General features: G+C 47.2%; 1 protein-coding gene across 1 annotated transcript; it reads right to left on the bottom strand.

The window, feature by feature from the left end:
* Nucleotides 1–7098: 7098 nt before the first annotated feature.
* On the bottom strand, nucleotides 7099–8205 carry LOC117466408 (trace amine-associated receptor 8a-like). The gene is made up of 2 exons (XM_034109615.1): nucleotides 8033–8205; nucleotides 7099–7921 (listed from the first exon to the last, which is right to left on the bottom strand). The coding sequence occupies exons 1-2, from the start codon at nucleotides 8203–8205 to the stop codon at nucleotides 7099–7101; spliced, it is 996 nt and encodes a 331-aa protein (XP_033965506.1).
* Nucleotides 8206–12729: the final 4524 nt, after the last annotated feature.

Here is a 12729-nt window from a genome sequence, read left to right as displayed (position 1 = left end):
AAGTCATATGGCAGGAGTCTCTCTGACCAGCGGTAGATCCTCAGCGGTTTGTGCCCCGACCCCGATGTAGCAAGCAGGGCTGTAAGAGCCTGATGCCAGCGCCTCCCGCTCCCCCACTGAGTATTTCTGTTCGGCCGAGTTGAGGGACCGAGAGGCGAATGCCACCGGGCGTTCTGTGCCCCCCTGGATCTGGGACAGCACCGCCCCTATTGCCGTATTGGACGCGTCACAGGTCACGAACGTGGGGCTCGTCAGGTCAAAAAATTCGAGCACCGGCGTTGAGGTGAGCTGCGTCTTGAGCTGGCGAATAGCGGCAGAGCAGGCCGGGGTCCACTCCCAGACCGCGCCCTGTTTCAGGAGTTCACGTAGTGGGGAGGTGGTCGAGGAGTACTGAGGAAGGAAGCGCAGGTTGTAGGCCGTCATCTCCAGAAACGAAGAGATCTGAGCCGGACAGGACGGCTCAGGCAGGCGCAGCACCGCCTCTACGTTGGAGTGTAACGGGCTGAGGCCTTCGGCGGTCAGGCGGAACCCCACAAACTCGATGGCTGGAACAGCGAAGGTGCACTTTTCCCCATTGAGTGTGAGGTTGTGATTGGCGAGGACGTCCAGCACCCTCGCCAGGCGTTCGTCATGAACGGCATGGTGTAGCACCATGAACCACTATGTCTTCCAGGAAGACGACCACGCCCGGGATGCCGGCGAAGATGGTGGACATGATTTTTTGAAAACAGCTGGGGGCCGAGCTGAGGCCAAAAGGCATGCGGGTGTAGCGAAACACTCCGACATGAGTCACGAAAGCTGTAAGGCTGCGGCTGTCAGGGTGCAGCGGAACCTGCAGGTAGCCTTGACGAAGGTCTAGTTTCGTGAACATGGAAGAGCCGTAGAATTCTGCGGCTAGCTCCTCCACTGTGGGCAGCGGATACCTGTCGGGTATCACGGCCTTGTTCACCGGCCTGAGGTTGATGCACGGGCGCAGGCCCCCTGACTTCTTCTTCACCACCATCAGGTTTGAAATCCACGGGGAAGCATCAATGCGTTCGATGATGCCCGCGTCCAAGAGTTTTTGCAGCTCGGCGGTGACGTCGTCGCGCAGGGCGAGAGGCAGGCGTCGTATGGGCTGAATCACGGGGTGTACCTCAGGCTTGAGGAGGGTGGTCAAAGGCGGTGAGGCAGCTCAAACCACTGAACAGGGCAGGCCAGCGCTGATGCCACGGCGATCCAACAGACAAGATAGCGGCCCCAGAATTGTCCACAAGGGTGAAACCCAACTCACAAAACAAATCAAAACCCATGAGGTTGGCCCCCTAGTGAGACACTTGAAAGGTGAATGCGGGGAGAGCCTTAGTCCCGTAACGCACAGCCAAGGTGATTGTGCCCGCCATTCCAATTTTAGAGTGTCCATACCCGTACAAATCCTCGGCGTCGGCGGTGATTGTTCGGAGCGGAAAGAGACGCCGGACCGTGGAAACATTCAGGAGGGACTTGGAGGCCCCCGTATCCAGCAGCAGCGGGAGGCAGACCCCATCCAGCTCCACCGTGCAGCACTTTAGCCGTCGGGAGATTGGGCCCACAGAGTGGATGGTCGTCGGTGCGTGTGGCCCAGGCGTACGTGGAGGTGGGCTGTCGGCTGCAGGAACAGAGCGACAGACCCGTGCAAAATGGTTCTGTCTGCCACAGCGTTGACACCTCTGTCCCTTGGCAGGGCAGTTCGGAGCTCGACTCTGGTGCGATGATGAGCCACAATTACCACAGGGCCGGCGTGCTGCTGTACCCTGGCGTGTTGCAAAGTTCACATCAAAGTTGTCCTCAGGGAAAACCTCTCCGTGAGGCTCCATGGGTAGCGCCACCGTTTGAGTTAGTAGCATGGGTCTGTGGGGAAAAGAACCGGAGGAGGGAGCTAGCTGGGATGCTAAGGCTGCTGCTGACTCAAGCTGGAAAGCTACCTCCACTGCTCTTGTTAACGTGAGCTTGTCTGTCATCATTAGCAGCTTTTCTCTGAGCGTCGAGCTGTTAGTGTGCTCAGCCAGCTGATCCCGTATTAGTTCATCCTCCAGCGCCCCGAATTTACAGAGGCTGGCTAGTCCCCTCAGATCAGCCACGTAATGGTGGACAGACTCACCCGCCTGTTGCCAGCGTGGCCGAAAAACAATCCGCCGGAGCATAACATTTTGTGGGGCAGCGAAGTGTCCAGTGAGCAGTGTAACACAGTCCGCATATTTCGGAGCGAGTCCGAGAGTCAGAAAAATCCGCTGTCCCTCGCTGCCCAGTGAGTGTATCAGCAGGGCTTTCTTCCTGTCGTCGTTAGCTTCAGCTAGCCCCGCGGCTACTATGAACGTTTCGAAGGACTCAAGCCAGCGAACCCACGGAATCGGCGGTTCGCCCGGCAGTGCGAGGAACGGGGAGAGAGGGGAGAGTAGAGAATCCATAATCCTCGTCGCCAATGTTGCATATAGAAGACTATGGACTACGACATTTAGGTTGACCGTTTATTGAACACGTTGTTGCATACGCTTCCATGACAACACCACAACAACACACCTGTATCCGGTTCACACATCCCAAAACTCCCGGTGCCATCTTAAAGGCACAGTCACACCTGATGTGACACATACATAACACTAGGTACTTATTATATGTTGTACTTTGGATTCCTAAAGCTTTTAGTCTACTAACCCATCATCCAAGGGTAGTTTTCACTATACGTAAAAAATAATATTTGGACAGACACTATAATTTACAGTTTTTTACCATGTTCAATCTGAATTTTCTTTAAAATAGAAAACATCTATATAGATTCTGACTTTTCTACAGGTTTATCATTACTTTGAGAAAAAAGATTATTAATTTTCCCCTTTTAGAAGGGAAGATATGGTCATTTGTTCTAGAAATGTCATTTTCGAGCCTGAGACCTGAAAAACAGGCTTGGGGTCGGAAGAAGCTGCTTTCTCCCTGTTATATTTGGTTAAGCCAGAAAACAGGCTCTGGGATAAGATAAGGGCTTTCCTGGACTCAAACTGTTACGATTATTGTGTTATGTCCCGTTTCGTATGTCTTGTTTTGCTGTTCTCCCTGTCATGTTTTCCTCTTGGTATATTGTCTGGTCCTTTTCCCTGTGTTTTTCCTCTTGTCGTTAGTTTCCCTGGTGTGTCTAGTTGTCTGATTGTGTTCACCTGGTGCCCCTGTGTTTTCTCCTCCCTCCTCACCTGTCTCTTGTTTGTTTGATTAGTCCTGGGTGTATTTAGGTTATCTGTTTTCTGTTAGTCTTTGTGAGTTCCTTGTCGTATTTGGACGTTGTTCACGGGGTGAGAGTACTGGTTTGTCGAAGTTTGATCCAGTAGCCTTGAAATAAAGGTATTTTTTCTGTTCATCTGCATTTGGGTCCTGCTTACCTCACTCAACCCTGACAGAAGGAACTCACCAAATATGGGCCCAGCAGATCCTTTTGAGCAGGAATTGTTGGATTTTACTTTTTCTTTGGCTACCTGCTCTGATCAATGGATGGGAGCGTCCGGGGTTCAGCAGCGAGAGGCTGCTCTGGCAGCGGCGTGCCAGATAACTATGGAGAAACCAGGCTTGGTGAGATTCTTGCCGGGCGGGATTTTGGATTTCCTTATGGTGTGTTATCCCCTGCCTGACAGCCCCAGGCCTCCCAACTCCCGTTATGACACCACACGCATCGGTGTGGTCCGTTTGGAGTCAACCCTGGCTTCTGCCCCAGTGTTTGCTACAGTCCAGGAGCCATTCGCTGGTACTCGTCTGGCTTTTGGAGGTCCACGGAGCCTCCAAACGGCTCCTAAAGGAAGGAGTCGCAAGGCCAGGTTAGCAGCACGAGCCCAAAGGGCCATGGTTCCAGAACCAGTTCAGCCCCCTGCAGCCATGGTCCTTGCTCCAGAACCAGTCCCGGCAGCCATGGATTCGGCTCCAGAGCCGGCCCATACAGCCATGTTTCCGGCTCCAGAACCGGACCTTACAGCCATGTTTTCGGCTCCAGAACCGGACCTTACAGCCATGATTCTGGCTTCAATTCCGGCCCTTACAGCCATGATTCTGGCTTCAATTCCGACCCCCGCAGCCATGGTTCCAGACCCAGCTCTTGCCCCAGCTGCCATAGTCCCATATCTTGTCCCTTCTCTAGTCTCTTCTCGAGTTCCCCCTCTAGTCCTTTCCCACGTCCCTTCTCTAGTCCCTTCCCACGTCCCTCCTCAGGTCACTTCTCTAGTCCCTTCTCTAGTCCCTCCTCTAGTCCCTCCTCTAGTCACTTCTCAAGTCCCCTCTCCAGTTCCCTCTCGAGTCCCCTCTCCAGTTCCCTCTCGAGCCCCCTCTCGAGTCCCCTGTCGAGTTCCCTCTCCAGTCCCAACTCAAGTTCCTACTCAAGTCCCAATTCAAGTTCCTACTGAAGTGCCATTGGAGGTTCCCCTGGGGGTCCTGCCAACACCATGTCTTGTCCCGTTGGAGGTCCCGCCGACTACTCTCCTGCTGGGGGTTCTGCCAATCCGGTGTCCTGTCCCGTTGGGGGTCCCGCCGACTGCCCTCCTGCCGGGGGTCCTGCCAACTCCTGGTCCTCATCCGTGGGGGATCCTGCCGAGGCCTGTCCCACCGACAACGGGTTCTGCCCGGGCCTCCGGCGTTGTCCCGTCGGCGTCTTCCTGCCCGGCCCCCTGAGAGCCGCGGTCTTCGCCCTCGAGCCCGGCCCCCGGAGGGCCACGGCCTTCGCCTTCGAGCCCGGCCCCCTGACTTTACCGGCCGCGGCGCTCGCCCTCATGCTCGGCCCCCTGATTTTTCCGGCCGCGGTCCTCGCCCTCATGCTCGGCCCCCTGAGTTCGCCCGCGGTGGCCATCGCCCCTCCACCTTGGACTCTGTCTTGCCCCCGGGCTGTCCGCCCGAGTCCCCCTTCTCGGCTTCTGCCTTGCCCCCGGGCCGTCCGCCCGAGATCCCTTCCGGGTCCACCGCGGTGCTCCTGGGTTGTCAGCCCAAACCCGTCCTCCTGACCCCCTCCACCCACCCTGGTGGCCCTAGTTTTGTGGTATTTTTTTCTGTTCATCTGCATTTGGGTCCTGCTTGCCTCACTCAACCCTGACACAAACCGTCTCGGCTGCCAATAATACATATAATAATATTAATAAATAAAGAGAAATAAGCTATGAAGAAACAGAAAAATAATAATAAATTAAATGGGAAATGAATGAATAGGTGTATTAATCAGAAAAGGAAGAGATGTGTATTTGTGTGTGTATATTTATTTTACTATTCATGTATTATAAATGTTTTTGTTTTATAATAATAATAATGAGGAAACAATGAAGTATATCTATATTATGAAGCAAATCATGTATAAATACAAAGCCATATGCATATATAAAATGTAACTGACACTGTAATCCCCCTACCCCCCATCCTTCATGTTATTGTCCTGTTCTGTTTGTGATGTTTGTGAGCCATGTCCTTGTCCGTATGTTTTTGTCTTTGAAAATGTCTAATAAAATATAAATGTAAAAAAACAAAACACTATGGACAAGCGCTACGCAATGCCATCTCGGCCTCATTTCACCAGATCTTCACTGCTTGCCCCAGGGTTCGAGTTATAATCTGAGCTCCATGGGGGTCTTTAAAACTAACGTGTGCACGCGCACACACACGCACGCACGCAGCAGCAGTCCTCTACTTGCTACAAACTTAAATATGGAAAGGTTCAACTACTCACACCCCATAACACATCATCTCGGCTCGCGCAGCACGCTCACAGGCATAGATTGCCAATAATTGATTGCGCACCTTGGAGGTGAAGTGCAGGCATACTGTCATTCAAGAGAGAATACGATGCGTAGTTCTTTTGGAAAACATGTTTTTCTTTTAGCCTATCTACCTCGTTAGCGTAAATAATACTCGTTACATTGACGCATGCATTATTTGTGATTACACTAATGGTTGTTGGTAATGTATTAGCGATCCCAACAGATGTATGATTTCCCTCCTCATGGGAGCTCAGCTCCCATTGGCTCCCACAAAACTTGAACCCTGGCCTGCCTTTTATGACAAAGGCCGTGGGGAAGTTGAAAAAGATGTGGCTTCAGCTGAATACTTTGCCAATAATCTAATACATTTTTATTTATTATAATTATTATGCTCAGTAGGTTGTGGAAGTGCGCCCCAATGTTGATTTTCTTTATTGGTATTTATGAATTTTACATTATTTAAATTTAGATATAAATGTATAATTTATTTTTGTTATATTTGTATTGGTTTTTCAGTTGAATTATACTTAAAGTCCAGGGTAATCAACTGTTGAAAAGATACTGTTCAAATGACTATTATTTTTTTTAAAGTTCAATAAATTGATGTTTTCAAAGTCAATGAATAATCGTATTTAATTATCGTTATATCAATATTGACCAAAATAATCGTGATTATGATTTTTGCCATAATCGAGCAGCCCTACCGAGGTCCCGATCATCGCTGCTTGAAGCTTTAATTCTTATTGTCAGCCTAAATATTATGAATCTTTTTCTACATTTGAATCCGTCATTATTGCAACAGACAGTACATGTACAATATCATGAGCATTGGTAAAATAAACATGTGTGAGCACTCAACAAGATTTATTTTTGTTCTTGTTATATTGTATCGTCAGTGTGTTGGAGAACCAAATTTGTTATGTGTCAGGAAAACCTTCTCTCCTTTTTCTCTCTCTCGCTCGCACAAACACACACACACACACGCACGCACGCACGCACGCACACATAGGCGCGACAGCTCTGTCTTTTTGTTTGAAGTTGCACACTCACCTTCCAACGACATACTCAATCAGTCTGTACTGCATATTGTCTACTAAATTAACAATTGAACATTTCATTACCAGAATACTGGTCAAACTGAAGTCAACACACGTCAAAAAATACTACTTCTTCCACACAATGTCATATTTTCAAGTTTTATTTTGTATTCAATTATTTAATATCTTTTAGTTACATATGTTTTACTACATTAAATAATGTCTAATCTTTCTTCAGCCATTTCACATTGCATTCTGACTCAGTAATAATAACAACAATATGTCCATCTGAACAGAGGTTTTTTAGAATATATCTCAACCCCAGCCCGTCAATACAGTATTTTAGAATCACACGAGCAAGACTTAAGTATTTTAAGGGTAACAATGAGCTTGATAGATTTTCTAAACCAGGGGTATAACGAGGCATAAATCAATGGGTTCAGACAGGAGTTAAAATACAGCAACCACATTACAATGGGTGAGGTTGAACTACTATTTTCAATATCTTCACCTATAAGGGATGGAGTGTAATATGGAAAAAAACATATTAGAAACACAAGGACTACAACACCAAGAGTCCTGGCTGCTTTCATCTCAGATTTCTTAGCAGTTGCACCAACTGAACGTTGCATAGTGACAGCGATAACATGAGATCGCATGGCTCGAGCCTGAGACACAGCCACCACAAACACTCTGATATACAGAACTATGACAACAGTAATGGGGACAATGAAGGTAACAACTAAGTCAACAGCTCCTGTGATATTGTTAAGGACAACTACACACTCTCCATGGCAAGAATTCTGTGAATCAGGTTGTCTCAGAAAGTCCTTTAAAATTAGACAATTATAGATAACAGAGCAAATCCAACACAGACAGATGCAGATTTTTGTTCTGTTCAGAGTAACTCTGGTGGTGTAATGTAGAGGGTCACAAATAGCAACATAACGATCAATGGATATGAGCACCATGTTTCCAACCGTAGAAGAGGTAATGATAAAATTAACAATATAATACAGAGCACACATCAGGTCACCCAAGTACCAGCAAGCCTCTGTTAAAAGGATTTCAACAGGCATCAAAAATAGGCCCACAAGGAAGTCTGAGACAGCCAGGGAGAGGATGAGGAGGTTAGTGGGGGTGTGGAGCTGCCTGGAAAGGAAGAATATCACCATAAATACAATTATCAATGATAGCTTGTAACAACAAACAGCACTAAAAGTCATGAACATATACAAGCTTAAGCTGAAAGTGTGTCTGTGCCTGAAGTGGGAGATAGAGATGATGACCAGCAGGTTGAGAGCTGCAGTGATCAGAGCGATGAAGGACAGCAGGATGTAAGCAAGCAGGACATCTGCCTGAGCTGGCGTAGGCTTCCTGCAGGAGCTGTTGAAGAGTTGTGGAAAGCAGAGTTCATCCATTTGGGAAGTCTCCATCTGCAGAGAGACGTGTTGAGAAGCTGCTGTGTTCTGGCAAAGCTCTCCGTTATGCAGCTGATATATCTCTTCTCATCTGTCCTGCCTCTACTATTACTTTCTCTCATGCTAAGACTGAAATCCCTAAGCTCCACTTTGTTTTCTGCAGTCATCTTCATCTCAGTCTTCATCACTTCCAAGCAACTTATTTTTTTCGTAATTCCCGGCATTGACATCATCTTATTTGATTATGGCGGCCACTTTTTCCTTCTCATCAAGAGTGGTTTTACGGTGTAAAGAATCTTAAAAGATTAACATTTTTCGTGAAGTATTGAAACCAAGTGGGCCATGCTGATAAGTTACATTGTGGGAGTGGCTCCTCAGAGTTATGGTCAAAGGATCAATGAAGCCTGTGAGGATCTACAGTGCTGCCTCCAACTTTTCTACTTTTTTGTGTTTGTTGTCTGTCTGTCTGTCTTCCTTGCTGGGCGTGGCTGACCTACTTTCGATTCCCGCCAACTCACCTCCTCTCGGGCCCGGCGCTACGAGGGGGAAAAAGGGGGCATTGCCCCTTCAGTTGTATTATTTGCCCCCTCACTTTGAGCATCATTCATCCATCAAAAAGTACCCTAAATGTCACAATTATTAAATAACTTTAAATAATTATTTTCCCCAATACAAGCTATGTTTAGATCAGATATGTGGGCAGGCAGTCAAGCAACGTGTAAAAAAGCCTCAACCCCAAGTGAGCTTGTAGTCTTATGTTAGCGTGTGTGCTAGCTGTAAACACAGTCGGATGGGTGACCAAAACGTCCCCGTTTTCCGGGCAGAGTCCCCGTTTTCGGTGGCTGGTGCCCGGCTGAGACTCCCGAAAATGTTCCCGTCTTTGAATGTGCGTTAAAAAAAATAGAGCAAGGGGAAATCAAATGTTATATGTCAGTAAAAACAGAGTAACAGTGTTGTGCCTGTTTGTAGCATTAGCGTATTTCTTCTTCTTCTTCTTCTTCTTCTTCTATTTTCTTTAATGGCGAATCGCTTCCACTTGGAGCATATATCGCCACCTACTGTTGATTTGTTAAATGTTTATATTAAATCCTTGGCTGAAGTCGAATAGTCCATTTAGCTTAGGAACCTTCCTAAAGGAGTGAAATGACCCGGAAGTCCCTCAGTGGCAGCCATGATAAGTGCCGTTCGAATTCTCTAGAATGATGAGAATGATAGGAAAGGAGGTTTCAAACTTCCTTTATAACCTCCTTTAGCATAGGAACCACTGGACCTCCCTAACCGACAGGAGAAGCGAAAATGCTGCCCCACAATGCCTTGCAGCCGCAGCATTTGCCGTCACTCAACAGTCGGTCGTTCACGGAAACAACCGATTATGACCGAGAAATGATATCATGAAAGTTACGGTGCTTATTACACATTTTAAAACATAGGTGGTAAGTTGCCAAAGTACTTTGTTTTGAACGTTCATCAGTATTATAATCAAAAAGAGAAATATGAACGTTAGTTTTCACTGAAATTATCAAATAAAGTCAACATTTCAGTCTTTACTGAGCTGTGTGGAGTTTGTTCAACTTTTAAAAGATGTTTGAATGGTGATGTACACAGTGATAGATGTTAAGGACTAAGGTTTATAATAAATACATCTGTATTGATTTAAAGATCTTTAGTTCATACAATCATACATATTGGGATCATTTGTATTAATGTGGACCGGAGGGAGAGGGTGACGAGCATAAGTTTCACTTTCCTTTTTTATTTCAATTCCAACTTTGGTCTTGAAGAATATGTTTCTCTGTTGTCCACGTTCATAAAGCAAAGCAGCAGCATCAGAGCACGGTGCAGAGTCTCTAGATGAGTTTACAGTAGTCCCTCGTTATTATTAAACATCCATGTTGTAGTCCGCTGTCTAGAAAACTGTGGTTTCCATAGTTTCCCCACAGCAGCAGACGCACACAATGACGTCCGCTGGCGCATCATAAACACGTCGGATAGTGAAAGTGCATTCGGATTCTCTAAAGTACCGCAGTCTCTTCTCCTAAATCCTTTTGAATTCTCCTATCCACTATCCCTTAACCCCGTGACGTTTCACTCAGAGGTCAAGGAATAGACGATAGGGATAGAACTTAGGAGCTGATTTTTAAACTATCCGACTGCAGCCCTTGTCCTCAGACCAGTGTTTTTGAGGAACTTGAAGATCAGCTTGTTTACTTCATTTCTTGATTTACTTTCGTATATTGACTTGAAATCCATGTCCTTGATGTTATGTTGTTCCAGTGCAGTTTTCAGAATCAGTCTTTGTCTGTTATAATTCGGGCAGCTAAAAAAAAATACATGATGTCATTTTTCTCCCCAATTTCCGGCGCCCCCGATGGGGCCCTTAGTATTCGCCTATACTGCCTATGCCAAGGGCCGGCCCTGGTGAAAATAATATGACAACAACAAAAAATAAGACAGACAACACCACACATGATGGTTAATTGTTATTATTTAGGGCTGCCAGTATGGATCAGGTATTTGCCAAAGCGAGCCCTTTTACTAGAATAATAATATGTTATGCATTATATCAACCGTATTGGTATAATGAGTGACATCTAGTGACGGATTTTGGAACATTGATTCGATTTTTCTCATGGCAGTCAGACTCAAACCAGGGGACTTTATTGTTATTTTTAATCTGTTTTTGTCCATTTGGTGTAGTGTTTGATCCAATATTACATTTGGTTTATATATTAGTCACTTTCTTATGAAATGCCAGGTTTTAGGCCTTGATTTGAACATTCAATCCTGAAAATAAAAAATCAACCAGATTAATGTTTCTTTAATCCTGACCTGACCAGAGGTAAGTAAAACTGTATCGGAAGACGAGTTAAGGGATAGAGGAGAAAAGGTTATGGTATAATTACAGAGCCTGTCCATTTATAAATTGAGGAAATCAATGTTAGTCTGTTAACCAAAGTGCAGCCATCTGATAATGTACTATCTGTTATTAAAGATCAGAGGAAAACAACAGAACGAGAGGGGTAAATCCGGAATAAAAATAAAGAAGCAAAGAGATTGTAGATCAGTGAGAAGGAAAAAAGCGTGGTGTGTCAAATCATTACATCAGTTCGTCGTCTCACTACAGTGGTAATACGTCTTGGTATTTAGCTCTTAGCAAAACCTAATCTCAGTGTTCCTGTAAATCCTCACCTTGTGCTCTCTGTTCAGAATCCATCTGCCTACTCCTCTGCCTGCCACGTCCAGCCACCAACCCCTCGTCTGTGTTCCTCCGTGCTTCCACGCACACCTGCCCCAGCCTGCTTGCTCTCGTCAGCTCCGGATCCCCGGCTCACCTCGCCTGTGTTCCTCCGTGCATCTCCGCACACCTGCTCCAGCCTGCCCGCACTCGCAAACTGGATCCCCGGCTTCGGACCTCCGCTCCACCTCCGGAAAAACTCCCTGGTTCTGGACATTGTGAATATCAATTTCCTCAGCTGTTCAATATCACCGGTTTTGGAAATAAAGCCTTTTGTTTCTTAAACTTAAACTCCTCTCAATAGTGTTCAGTATTGTGGGTTCACACCTGTAAGCTCTCGGAGAGCGTAACAAAGCCAACTTGCTTCTAGATAATGGATTAGGTTATTTAGCCTTTCGGGCCTGGTTGTTCCAGGGTTATTTTGAAACAAAAACGACAGAGGCAAGAGATTGGGAAGGCCAATGAGATTGACTGTTTGTTCGCCTCAAGAAAGTTCTGGCAGCCCCCAGATGACTCAGGAAAGGGGCACAGGGTTTCAGAGTGTTCAGCTCAGGAGGAGAGCTGCTGATATCCTTATACTGTCAGGCACTTTGAAGGGCTCCCAAACACATCCAAAATGTTGTCGATGGATAATGAAAAGTTGGAAGATTATAGGGAAGCTTTAACCATATCCAAATATCACAGCGCCATGTATGGATGAGATTTGCCACCAGGGTGGGTGGAGGGGTTCTTGAGCTGTCAGCCCAAGGGTACAGCGGAGGACCCGGAAGGGATCTCGGGCGGACGGCCCGGGGGCAAGGCAGAGTAGGACCCCCGGCAGGAGAGTAGTCGGCGGGGCCTCCAACAGCACAGGACATAGGATTGGCAGGACCCCCGGCAGGAGAGTAGTCGGCGGGGCCTCCAACGGCACAGAACATAGGATTGGCAGGACCCCCGGCAGGAGAGTAGACAGCGGAACCTCCAACGGCACTTGAGTAGGGACTTGAGTGGGGACTTGAGTGGGAACTCGAGAGAGAGCTTGAGAGGAATCTCGAGAGGTGACTGGAGAGGGTACTCGAGAGGGGACTCGAGAGAGGGAACTCGAGAGGTGACTGGAGAGGGAACTCGAGAAGAGACTCGAGAGGGGACTTGAGAGGTGACTCGAGAGGAGACTCGAGAGGGGACTCGAGAGGTGACTCGAGAGGTGACTCGAGAGGGGACTCGAGAGGGGACTCTAGAGGGAATTCGAGAGGGGACTCAAGAGGGGGCTTGAGAGAGAACTCGAGAGGAGACTTGAGAGGGGACTCAAGAAGAGACTCGAGAGG

The sequence above is a fragment of the Pseudochaenichthys georgianus genome, chromosome 21 (assembly GCF_902827115.2).
Source record: "Pseudochaenichthys georgianus chromosome 21, fPseGeo1.2, whole genome shotgun sequence".
In the NCBI taxonomy this organism is placed as follows: domain Eukaryota; kingdom Metazoa; phylum Chordata; class Actinopteri; order Perciformes; family Channichthyidae; genus Pseudochaenichthys; species Pseudochaenichthys georgianus.
The sequence above is the reverse complement of the archived record's forward strand: the minus strand, read 5'-3'. Positions and strand labels throughout refer to the sequence as shown.

Bases quoted from the DNA above. Each gene is read 5' to 3' on its own strand.
- LOC117466408 (XM_034109615.1), bottom strand. From the start codon at position 8,205: ATGGAGACTTCCCAAATGGATGAACTCTGCTTTCCACAACTCTTCAAC. The intron at 7,922-8,032 runs GCACAGACACAC...CTTCCTTTCCAG, and splicing joins ATCTCTATCTCCCACTTCAG to GCAGCTCCACACCCCCACTA.